Source organism: Vidua chalybeata, chromosome 1, assembly GCF_026979565.1.
Source record: "Vidua chalybeata isolate OUT-0048 chromosome 1, bVidCha1 merged haplotype, whole genome shotgun sequence".
Taxonomy (NCBI): domain Eukaryota; kingdom Metazoa; phylum Chordata; class Aves; order Passeriformes; family Viduidae; genus Vidua; species Vidua chalybeata.
The window spans coordinates 80,876,269-80,889,305 of record NC_071530.1 but is presented as its reverse complement, the minus strand read 5'-3'; the positions used below and the strand labels follow the sequence as shown (position 1 = coordinate 80,889,305).

Here is a 13,037-nt window from a genome sequence, read left to right as displayed (position 1 = left end):
TCTTTTCCTTTTTTTTAATGGAGTAAACATAAAAGAATGCTCTGAAAAATCAGTCTGTAATGATATGAACTTTTCTATTTCTCATATGCAGAACTTCAGTATTATTTCTGACAGTAATGTGGGACTTATTTCCTTTTTAAACAACAAAGCCTCACTCTCCAACAATATAGATGTGTAAAGTTTTTACTACCTGCCTATAAGCTCCTATGAACTAACAGTCTACCTGCATAAATTAAAAATTATCCCCTGCCACAGACTTGATTGTAAACATCTTAATCCCCATTTTTTAAAGTTTTTGTCCTAAACTTTAAGTTAATGAACACTGAACTGCATTTTATGACAGCTGGATGATGCAGAACAGAGGCTGAGCTAAAATTTCATTTGCCAAATGTCAGCTCAGAACACGTATTTAAAATCAGGAGTATCAGTAAGACAAACTACATGGTGAAAACAATGGGGAAAAAAAGTCAATTACATCAGTGCCTGCCAACCATTTTTCTGGGCCTCCAGACAGAAATTGTCTGAATTGAAGATTCCAGAATATTATGTTCAATTTTAGGAATGCTAATTGCTTATTAGGGTGAGTGCAATCTCTTCTGGATAGCTACTTTTTCATCTTGAGCTGAACGACACATAGGAAATACTAATCAAAAGCCTGCAAATAGTGTGCTTTTGTCTTACAGATTTTCCTCTACCACTGAGTATTTTTTTTTTACTTCCGGCTGGGCAGGTAGGTTTGGTGTCTGAAAATGATGCCTACTATTGCCCTCTACAATTTGTGACAGTCATAAAACACTCCAACCAATCAGCCAACAAAAGCAGCAATATTTCTGTAAGGACACTTGTGACTTCTCAGTTGACAAAGTGCAGCTGCTGACGAACCTGTGTACTTTTTTCTTGCTGTGTAAAATATAACTGTAACCCTCTGGGGCATACAGCACAACTCAACACAGCCACTGAAAGCCTATATTGCATTTGGGTTGTTTTCCTTTTCCTGGTTGTATCTCCCACATTCTATCCAAAGTAATTTCTATCTTTCCATATTATATTTGAAGTATCTGGAAAGGCTTTCATTTTATCACTTCCACGCTTGTAATATATTGGCATTTTTGTAATCTATTCATATAAATCAACATGTTAAAAGCATTCTGATTGCTTTTGTTACTTTTCTCCAAACTCCTTTCAAATGTTCAATGTCTTTCCAATAGCTGAATGATCAGCAACTGCTGTATGCCAAAGACAGTTTTACAAGTCAGTCTGCCTTGGTGAGGTATGGTTTCTGGGGATTAAGGCCTAACATAATCTAGTGTGTTTCTGACATTTATTTATCAGAATTATTCAAACCAACATGCAAGGGCAGAAATACTAATATATACCACACAAAGCCCACAGATCAAATAAATTAAATCAAGAGTAATGCAAATCTATTTACAAAAGTTTTGTACATATTTCCAATCCATCGAACATTGATCAGTAATAATATTTAATGATCCCTTCTAAAGGGTTTACAAAGTTCATTTTATATATAGATGCCTCCTCACTCCTGTTTTACCTACAGAAATCAATACTCATGAATGTACAAATGGCACTACAAAGAAACAACCAAAAAAGAAGCAAATGAAAAATACTAACATATATCCTATACATTAACAGTAGCAAAGTGACAGCAAAGGAATTGAACAGGAATAACATTTTCTTAAAAAGATATTATGCCTACGGCCTGTAGAGATATTGTAAATATGTCTTTCCTATTTATAGGGAATAGCATTTTCAATACCATCACAATTCTATGAACATTTCATATAGATTACAGTCACTTCTCATCTGATCTAGTGAACGCCTAATGTAACGTTCTTTAACTTTCAATTTAACACAAAGCAAAGATCTGTTTTCTACATGGCCTCTTATATTCTGGAATAGAAATGTAATACCACCGCTTCAGAAAAATACTTTTCCCCTCTTGTTACTAATGTTTGGTTTGGCACAGGGGGAAGAAGGGAACCAATTAAATACAAAGTTTTTTTCAAATTTCTGCAGTTAAAGCTGAGGGGAAAAAATAAGGTTGAAGACAGAAGTGTTTTCAACAAGTGAAACCCTGAAAGCAGTGATGTTTCTGCTGTGCTGTAAAATGTTATCTGTTGTTCTGTTACTGGGTGGAGAGAGAGAAGAACTGCTATAATGCTAAACAAGTAAAGAGTCACTTTATGAATTAATTTTTCTTTAATTTTGGGAAAGAAGTTTCTTCAAATTGTTACTTAAAAATCTCCAGCATTTTTGTTGCAGGCAAATTTTTGGACTCTCCTATCATTAAATTACACATTACAAGAAACAAACAAATAAATAAATCACACCATGACGCCAAAGAAAAACGTTGATATAAACTAACACTTTCAACAACTTTAAACTCAAGTTGCCAAAGAGAATTGCTTCCTTTTCCCTCACAAAGCTGAACAGGATCACAAAATGTGTTGAGGATTCCAGCTAGCATTTCTGTTGCTGTTATCATGGAAGTAAAATAATTTCCCACAAAATTCTCTCTTCTAAGCTTTGTGCCTGCTTGGGTTGTAAAGTTTCCTCCTTGCACCTTCCCTAAGTAGACTAGGATGATCACTAGCAACCTTAAAAAATGTGCTACATGTCTGAAAAGCATGCACAGCAATAACCATTTCTACAAAGCTGTAATCATACATTCTGTTACCACATACTGGCACTGCAAGCCTGTACAACACATGGGATGAAACATAACCCTGGTTACATGTTGCTTTCACCTTGTTCAGTCTCACTGCACATCACTGAAACATCCTTTTCTGCAGCATTTATAAACATTGCATGTAGACAAAACCAAGAATTGCAACAACTTCTGCTCAAAAAGCAATTTGAAAATTCAATCCACAATGGCTACAGAGTCAACAGTCACTCCACTTTTCCCATTTCCAGAGAAAATTACTATTCTTAAGCTTTTGAGGAATGGCATTACTGAAAGCAGGCTAAACACACACACATTTAAGACCACACCTATCATTTCATTGCACAGAACAGCTCATGAGAGCTTTCCAAGGTGATGCATTAGGACAATGCTGTCATGCAAACAAAGTCTTTCATGTACCACCACAGGTGGTTTTTTTTATATCCAACAGCAGAAACACGCAAAGCAAACTGCAATTACAAACCTCAGCGCGAGCAGGAAATAAAAGACAATGAAGAAGGTTTCACCCACCTGGGGTCTTTCTGAATGCTATCAATGGAAGGTGACCTAGCCAAGGTCCCTTCGGGTGGGATGGCTGGCCCAGATTTGCTGTATGGTGATTCAACAGAAGGACAATACTGCAGCTGTCGGTAGGGGTCTGCGTAATTGGAGGCTGGGCCGGCCGCATAGCTGGCCCTCTGGAAGGTCGCGGTTGCGTTCTGTGTGCCGTGTTGACTGCCTGTGCGCTGTAAGGGTACGGAGTCGACACCAGGGGAAGATGGGGCTACGACAGGAAAGTAGGGACAAAGTAAAAAATTGAGGACCTGTTCACAGAAATGGTTAACCAGGTCTAGGCAGAGGAAAAAAAAAAACACACACATATAAAACGAGGGTTCAAAAAGAATGAGAAAAAAAACAAACAAAAAGAAACAAGCAACATTGTCATTTTCCAAACCTTAGAAGGAAATAACCATCAAACAAATTTCTAAATGACATGCCAGTTCCGGACTAGAAGATCTTAATTCCAATTAAACAGATTGGAAAGGTATTTTCACCTGGGGTTCTAACTGCACTAACACACAAAATGAAGTGCAGAAGCAGCATGGGAATATTCAAGCTAAGGTTCACAACCACCACTAAGTGAGGCTTTTGCAGTTCTTACAGGGGTGGAAGTCAGTCAGATCCACCAACAGGAGGAGGATCAAAGCAGGCTCAAGAGTCCAAACTGAGACAGATGGGTCTCCAGCAGAAGAAATACCCAGCCATCCCAGATTTGTAGCCCTGGTATCCATAAAACAGGTAAAACCAGACACCTGCTACTGAGAATCACTGCATATGCTTTGTTAACCCATCTCCTGGAAATTCACCTTAAGACTTAGGAGAGTGTTATTGCTAACTCGGTCTGAAAAAGAGCTAAGCACAAGGTGACCATGTAGATGTCTTTATGCACGCCAGCAGTGGCTGCGCTCATATACCACAGCTCATGATTAATGCATTACCAGTTCTGAGCAGCTTAACCAATAGCTTTAAACTGGCTTAATGCTTTTGCGACTCAAAAATCTTATTAATCTCTCTTGTAGCCCATTATCTTTCTGTTACAGCACTTGGTAGTGGAGATCCAGTCCACTGGATTAAACATGCAGTATTTTTGAACCAAAGTCCAGTTAATGGCAAATGGATTATCACTGTAAGGACAAGAGGACCAATACCCACACAATCTTTGGCCTGGAGACAGATACAAATTAAATGCTGGCTCTACTCAGAAGAAAATTTGGACTGTTTGAAGTGGCACGTGAACTCATGGTGGTTGCCATTTCCTCCTGTCCCAAGACAACAAGAATACTTTTGCCAAAAGGAGTGGCCCAAGTCCAGGGCTATTCTTAGCTGGTCAAATTCATATGCTAAACTGCAGACAAAACCACATTCTGAAGAGATAGGTTTTTATAACAGATTTCTCAATCATTTTTCATTGGCATGCACATTTAAAAGTAAATATTTAATGCATTATAGGTCCATGAAAGGGATTTTAAGCATTTTATATCAAAGTGTCAGCAAATGAAATACAATGAGCTTTAAATACAATTACTATGGTTTTGTATGACCTTGTACTTGTCAAAATTACAACACCTGAAAATTTAGAATTTATATTGAATTTTTTTTTACTTATTTTAATTTTTTTTCTTATGGTTCTAAAGTATTTAATTTTACAATAGCAAATATCATAACTTCTTTCCAAACATAAGAAAGTGGGATCACCCACTTATCTATTACCCCATCCCTGGAAGTGGTCAAGGTCAGGTTGGATGGAGTTTGAGCAACCTGATCTAGTTGAAAGGTTCCCTGCTCACTGCAGGAGGCTGAAACTAGATGACCCTAAAAGTCCCTTCCAACCCAAACCACTCTATGATTCTACAATCACATTTACTCACATATATAGTAACGTTTTATATGTATTATTTTGTTTTAATTACGTGTGTGTGTATATATATAAATATATATATATACCTTCTTAAGAAATAAGTAATTAAGACTCACAAACCTTTTCATAAAGCTGCATCAGTTCAAATACATTAACAGTATCAGAATATTTATACATCCCATGCACAAATCATGCTAAATTCAGTGTTAGAAAGAAAGACAAACATCACATTTTAACAGAAAATACAGAGTTCAAAACAAAAAACAGGTACCTTGTGAGAAAAAGAGTAATAAAACAAGTTAGAGAAAATACTAGAAATATTTTCAAGTGAAAAACAGAAGATGTAATTGTATAATGAGATAGCATACTCTTAAGCACTGTCATTCCATAGAATATGCTACTACCTTTTGACAAATTGTATGGGGAATTGCAAAGAACTCTACAAGACCAATACTGCTGAAAACAAGAACTTCATCGTAATGTTTATTGCTTTGCAAAATATTCCACTGTATTTCCTTCATCTTCTTTGCAAGACAGTTAAATGAAAATTGTGTTTGTTTTTAAATTATCTGAAAAGTTTTCTTTGTATTTTCTCCTTTGTCTTGTTATCAAAATAGGTATTTATATAAACTGAAACTGGCTGTCATCCTAACACCTACAAGCTTATCAAGTCACTCTGATTCATTTCTCAAATTACCTTCCTAGCAGACTGTCACTTCCTTTTGAATTTTATCACAATGAACACAGAAATGTCATATTCAGAATATGACAATGAGACAAATCTACGACTTAAGTATTCACAATTGTGTTTATTTGGACAGTGTTACCCAGATCAATTAAAGAGAAACAAAAAACCCAAACAACTACACATTAGAAAAACTTCTAATTTGACTATATCCACTGTCATTGACTGTAAAAGGGTTATGCCTTAGCAGACATTTTTACCAAAACAAGTATCTGTAAAACTGAAGCAAAGTCATCTTCTACCAATACACTTCCCTTGCTTAAACAAATTCCTTTGGCAGTTAAACCTACTGAGTGAACTGTGGCTCTTTTAGGCTATGGCAAACTATTGAGATCTCCCCTCTATTTAGCTATTCAAATAGCAAAGACAGAGTGATTATGTCTAATGAAACAGATTTAAAAGTCGATTTCCTCACCCAGCATAGTAAATCTCTGAGCACAGCGCATCCAGCAGACACATACCTGCATTGAACCAGAAAGCATTCACATACCAGGTACATTTGCAGATGGTCATGCAACCTTTTAACCTGTTTTTCAATTGAAGATACTTAGCCCTTTCTCTAACTTTTTTGCATTTGACTGTCCTCTCAAATCCAAGCCAGCTACACTTTGACCAGAACCAAATCAGTTTAGGTGAGATTACAAGGATAGGGTGTTTGTCCCAGCAAGGGAAGAGAAGAACAAAAAGTAATTGTAACACAGCTATTTCTGGAGAAATTAGCTGTTTTTCCCTCTCCCACCAGCCTGAGACCTGGCCTGGTTGAAGCAGAATCACAGTCAAGTGATGTTGTTTCCCTGAGTCTACCGCTGACCCTATTCTGCCTCTACATAAAGGTAAAACCAAAACTCATAATCACACTGTCAAGAACAGGTCTCGTTTTGTGAAGCTTGAAGGTAAAGGTGTCCAAAAAACCAGACCTTCCTCTGGTCTTCAAAGTCCCAAAACTCACAAGGAGATCAAGATTAAAATCAAATAAGCAGAAGGACTAAAAACCTTATTTATGCTGTATTGTGTCTTACATAAGTGACCATTCATGAAAACACTGCTTTCAATAGTGACTGCTCCCCTCACTTTATAGGAATTTACCTGGATATTCAGTAGATTCTGAATGTCAGGTAAGTTTCTGAAGCTCTGCTTGCTCCTTTTGCACTGGTTGGCCTCCTAACGGTTCCTTCTCAGCACAGTAGCCTTGCAGAGACACAAGGAGAGGGTGACTGGCACCCAATCTCCCCTCCCAAGTGTCCCACTCCAGACATGCAGGAGGGGCTTGCATGGTCCATGACCTCCAGCTGAGGCTGGTTCATGCTGGAGGGAGAGCCATAGCACACACTCTGTGCTGCAGACAGCAAAGACCCAGTACAAAAAATGACATGCTCAGTTGTAGGCCAATAAATCTCTATATATTATCAATATTTTAAACCTCAGTGTAAGAACTGTCCTTGAAAAGGAGAATTTTAATTTTGGGTTGAGAGAAGGGTTTAACTGAGAATTTCTGAAATGAGAATTTGCCAAGTGACCATTTCACATTGTGCAAATCAAGCACTACAGTCTCAGTGATCTCAGTTTGTTCCCTTAACATTTAAGATCTTGCTTGAATTTGTCATGTCATTAATACCTAAAAGATACTGTATCATCTCAGCCCCTCACTACTCCAACCAAAATCACATTCCCATCAAAGAGAGTATCTGGGGTACCACACAGACATTTAGTATGTTCTTACAAATGTTTGTCCAAGAGAAAGAAAAGCCCCTGTTAAATATAATGAAAACCCTCTGAAAACCTGATATATGCCCTGATTATAGTCCTCTTGATTGCAGAAACAGCATATAGAAAAGCCAGTCTTTCTAATTTTCTTTGGCTTTTACATATTATTATCAAAGATATCACAACTTTTATTATTAATGCTGATAATTTAGGTGTATCACTAAATATGTTCATAATGTGATATTCAGAAGCTGAATTTCAGCATTTGAATGTTCTTCTCACATCTGTGGCAGATGTTCGAAATCATTAATGTAAAAAGCAAGAATGCCTTGTTCTAGGCAGGGATACTACTGCACCATACCCGAGTATCTTAGGGAGATCAAGTTCATATATGAACTGCCAAAAAGTTCAGACTTTCTAGAAGCCAGAGGACATTTTGCCAAGTTAACATAAGAAAGACCAGACCTTCAGAAGTTATAAACTCATTAATGAGAATTATCTTGCTACACCTGCTTGCTGAAAATTACCTCACTGATGCTGCTGTTTGATTTGCAGGTATTACCTTGTAAAATTTTCCTCTTATTATTTGATATTAGACATTCAGTTCCTGTGCTAACCTCCTCCTAGTTTCTTTCATGGAGATTTCAAAATTATTTTCTTTGTTTTCTCCCTTTATTTGTTTTCTTCACTGATTTGCACTTGCAGTTGATTTATGCCCTCTCTTGAAAGCTGAAAATTGGATCCCAGTGAGATATCTTTTCAGTGCAAAGTATGTCCACCATCCCTTCATGAGTTCATAAACCATATAAATACAGTGCATTCTGTTGGTACCAAATTTATAGGAAGATTTATAAAGCAGATCCTTTCCCCATCTAATATACTATAAAAATAACACAGTGCATTCTCTGTCAATTATGAAAAAAACTCATCAGTCTTGGGACATACAAACTCAAAATGCTGAAGTGAGTGTTTTAAGGCATGTACCAGCCTTTCTGCCATAGAAGTTTAAGAAAATAAGATTTTAATCAAGCTAGTAGTGAACTGGCAATCCAAAGGAACAAGCACAAACAGTCAATTTTGATACTGTTCAAGATGCATAATATTACATGTAAAAATAATAAATACGACTAATAATAATTTGCTTTGATATTATTTTTAGAAACATTTTTCCACATGGGAAGTATAAAATTTTAGAGAAATACATGGTTGAGGAAAACTGAAAATATTTACTGAAAGAGGAGAAAAATCCCTCCCCATAATTGGTATTAGCAACTACCTCTAATGCTGTCAAGATTTGATAAAGGCATTATCATATACTCTGCTCAAAACACACATACACAAGGAATTTTGTACTTCAGACATGCAAAGTGAGAACAAAACACAAGGAAAAAAAAAAGGGAAACACTACAGGATTTCAAGATACAAGGCTTCAGTTTAGATTTAAAATATTTAGGACCTTCTGCAAATACCAATACCACAGGAGTTCTGTGGAGGTTGACATCTTTGCTATGTGACTTCTCATACTCAAACTAGAAAAAACACTGTGAAAACTACTACAGTTTTCTGTTTCCCTTGTTTTCCATTTGCTCCTCCCTCACTTTTCTGCACTCTTTATTTTGTCCTATCTAGTTTTTCTTGCAATCAAAATTCCAGTCTCTCAATTCTCAGCCAGAGACAAATGAAAAGGACTTTTCAGCAAATCTTACTTTGCATCTCATGAGATGGGCTCTTCACCAGCCAGCCAGCGAGCCTTTGATTTCAAACACATCAGCCCTTCAGGGCTTCCAGGATTGTTCTGCCTAATTCTTTCTGTGGGCTCCAGCTTTCTCCAGATGCTCCTATTTTGTGTAAATCAGGGGAAATACAACCTCCTTCCCTCCCATCAGTTTCCCCATGCTCGCCTCCGTTCTTTAAGCAGCTGGTCATGGCAAATGAGTCTCCCTGCTGCACAAGGTATATCTTTTAAGGGAACATAGCACAATGTACAGGGGAAATGCAAGCAAACTAAAGAAATTGATATAGAACAGGATGGTGCATAGCAAAAAAGGCCTCTTTTCCACCCACAAACATCTTAGTCATAATTTCCTCAAGTACTGGTTACACCTAGCTATCACACCTACTTATAATTAGTATGTCTACAAGCTGCTGCAAGTGGGTATTCAGTAATATTTTAATCATGATGTTTTCATGACATGGTGAGGAGGAAGCCTTTATATCAAGGCAACATCCCTGTCTACCAGATACCATCACAGGAGATTTATATTTTTCTCACTTTTCCATCCCATCTTCAAAACCACAGGTGGCTGTTTAGCTATGCTCCTACTGCTATGGGAAATACTCAGGGCCTCTCAGAATTATTTAAAAGGTTCATTGCCATTGCTGGTAGCTCTAAAGTACTAATCCTAATGAAGGTCACAAACACATTTAAAGTCAGTATACACTCCACCCAATCATCTCCTTACCACTGCAATATCTACACATGATCTTCTTTTGCAGAATAATTCCTTGTTTCAGAGAAACCAAGGAAACATCACTTGTGCTCTGTATATTGTGCTCAATGAATCTTTCAATACAAAAACTGACAATCTTTGAAGACTTAAGAACTGAACTTGTTACTGCACTAAGGTGTCCTTTCAGTTCCATTTTCTAAGAGTGCTCTTTAGATCTAACATTATTTGTAACAGTAAGGCTGAACATTCCTTTGCTTTGAAACCAATATTTTTTCTATAATGCAAAGGAAAATACTGCTTCCTTGGTTTCTGAGCTATTCCTCTATTTACATTACAGCTGTTACCTGGTCAAATTGAAGGTTTTTGTCTATCTTGTTCCACTTCAGTTTGCCCACTCTGACATTGTGTCTTAGCTCCATTTTTTTTCCTATCAGGGGAAGTTGTGTAACTGCCACTGCCTAACCCACATGCCACAGCATGGAAAATCATGGAATGATTTTCTTCATCACCAATTTAGACTCGGCATTTCTTTACTACTAATTCTTTTACTTATGGGTTCATTAGGCGATTAGCTTGTGTCAATTTGAAATCACCTGGTGCCACCAGGGTTGGCAATAGAAGCAAATTACTTTATGAATGAAGTAATCTATAAAGATTTTTGTATTTCAAAGTAAATGTTAATGCAGAAACAGGTAGATGAAGTAATTCGGTGAGCAGCAATGGTGATAGAATTTGTATTTTAGAAAATTGTATTTCAGTTCAACAGATATAGTGGCTGAGATAAGTGAGTTCCTGCCCAAGCTAATTTTGTAACAGTGCTTAATGAGTCTTCAGTGAAGCCTGAAGTCCAAACCTGAATGCAGGCTCTTCCACAGCCAGGTTTGTCAAAGGCTTCGCTGCTATGCCTCATCTCACATCCCCACACCCATAACCTTCTTCAATTCTATATCCTTCCCTCCAGTCATTTACCACCATGAGGTTCCAGAGCTAGTGTCCAACACAGCAACACAGCCTGCATCTTAAAGGCTGTATCACAAAAGCACATTCAGTTAAAGCATAATTTTAAAATCCACCTAGTCCAAGTGGACACCAGGGTTTTATGCAGATATTAGAATTTCAACTATATATTTTCAATTATTTCAGATTTCCAACTCAAGACTGGAATGACTTTCTTCCTTGTTTACAGCCAAACAGAGGAGAAGCCTCATTTTTCAAGTTGTCAATATTAAGAAATATAACACTCCTTTCTACCTCCAGGAACTGACTGCATTTTAAATCTGCCAGATTTTAATCTCACTAATATATGCAACTTTCATTCTGAGGCTCAGCTTCTACCATGTTTTAGTGATGCTGCTCTGCAAGTAAAAAATGGTGCGTACACACAATGTGATAATCAGATGCCAACTTTGGCTGCTGAAGACGTTATTGCCAAAATCTTTTCTCAGATTGTGTCTTCTCTCTCTCTGAGCTGCATCCCTCAGTTTAGGAAGAACATGCAGTTTAATTCATTTGTTACATGAGCATTTGAACAGCGAAATCAGCAACTGCCCTTCCAGAATTTGACATACTAAAATTCATCATGGGAATTTCCTCACTAGAGATAAAATTCAACCCTGAGCAATGACACAATATAGGAGACATATATATCACTTTCCTCCTCTTTGCAGTAATACATGATTTCACATTCCATGCGTGGGACAAAATGACCCAATCACAGCAAATCCACACAGACCACACTGCTGCACATAAATGAGCCTACTGCAACTAAATCTCTGCTTTCACTCCTAAATCAACCTTCTCTTGAAATTTCTGAAGTTTCCTGTCCATCTGGCCAGCATAAAGCTGAACACATGGACAAAAGTCACAGTTAATATATAAAATTATATATAAATAGTATGAGACAATAACAGATTAACAGACTGCACTGCATCATGCTACAGCCATCAAGCACATGGACATCTCCTTCAGCTTTTGACTTTTCCTTATAAAGGGCACTATAATCCTAAGTAGTAAAGTGGCCACTAAATGGTATTTCTTAGAACACCCTAATAAACTTCAGCTATTTTAATTAGTAGTTTCCATTCTGGAATAGGCAGTTGTTTTGTTATTAAGGTAGTCACATTGGTGCTCCAGTGCCAGACCACATGGTATGTTCACCTTAAACATTAACCTAACTTCTGCAAATGATAGTTTAAAAGTTGTTGAACACATTTAAGTAAAAACTACTCTATTTGTATACTTGTACTCATAAAAACTACATGTGAACTGATGAAATTATGACAAAGGGATGGTTCTAAAAGTAGCCAGTCATATATTAAGAAAAAAGAGAAAGAGTACAGCTTGAGTAAAAAAAATAATGGGCTGGTGATTTTTAAGAGTGCCTTTAAATGTAATACTGCAGAAGGAATGATCTTCTAACAAAAGGTTTAGTCATCTTAAAGACATGACTGGGTAGTTACTTGAGGCACAGCAGTGTTTTTGTTCAGCAAAGATTTACAAGAATGAGATTTATAAAAGGTGTTTGAATTGAATTTTTATTTCATGAATGACAACCTTGCATTTCTATGCAACACTGAAGTATATCAATGAAAATGGATGTCCTGCATCACTAAAATCTAATGTGATGAATCTTTAAACAGAAACTACACCTATACAGTAAACAGGTGACAAATACACCTACAGTTTCTGGCACAAACGCTGTATTTTCTAAGTAGTGGCAGAGTGGATGAGATTTACAGAGTATGTACTCCCCTGAGCAAAATTTTATAATCACAGCTCTCCCTCAACAGGTGGCAAAAGTCAAGGGGCACCTGAGAAATGCTCAGACATGTTACAAGTCATTCTTCTATTAAAAAAGGAGGATAGAAGAATTAGAAAATATATGGAACAAAGTACAAGCCTCTGGAGGTATCCTGCTCATAGGACACAGGAAAGAGGTGATGGATACTAACCATTCTAAAAGGTTTCTATTCTGAGTGGTAAAATCTGGACTGTATTCATATGGGTGCAGTTCCTCAATGGAACCCAATCATG

At 37.0% G+C, this 13,037-nt stretch overlaps 1 protein-coding gene across 11 annotated transcripts in view; it reads right to left on the bottom strand.

Annotated features, from left to right (window-relative positions):
- The window catches only part of CTNND2 (catenin delta 2), a 631,469-nt gene that overhangs the window by 223,398 nt on the left and 395,034 nt on the right, over positions 1 to 13,037 (bottom strand). For all 11 annotated transcript variants that reach the window (XR_008434168.1, XM_053959428.1, XM_053959656.1 and 8 more), the window contains one exon: positions 3,218 to 3,470. Coding sequence is in view for 10 of the 11 variants with exons in the window: in XM_053959428.1 (XP_053815403.1) it covers positions 3,218 to 3,470 (253 nt within the window). In the remaining variant the exon portion in view is untranslated. The remainder of the gene's footprint in view (positions 1 to 3,217; positions 3,471 to 13,037) is intronic.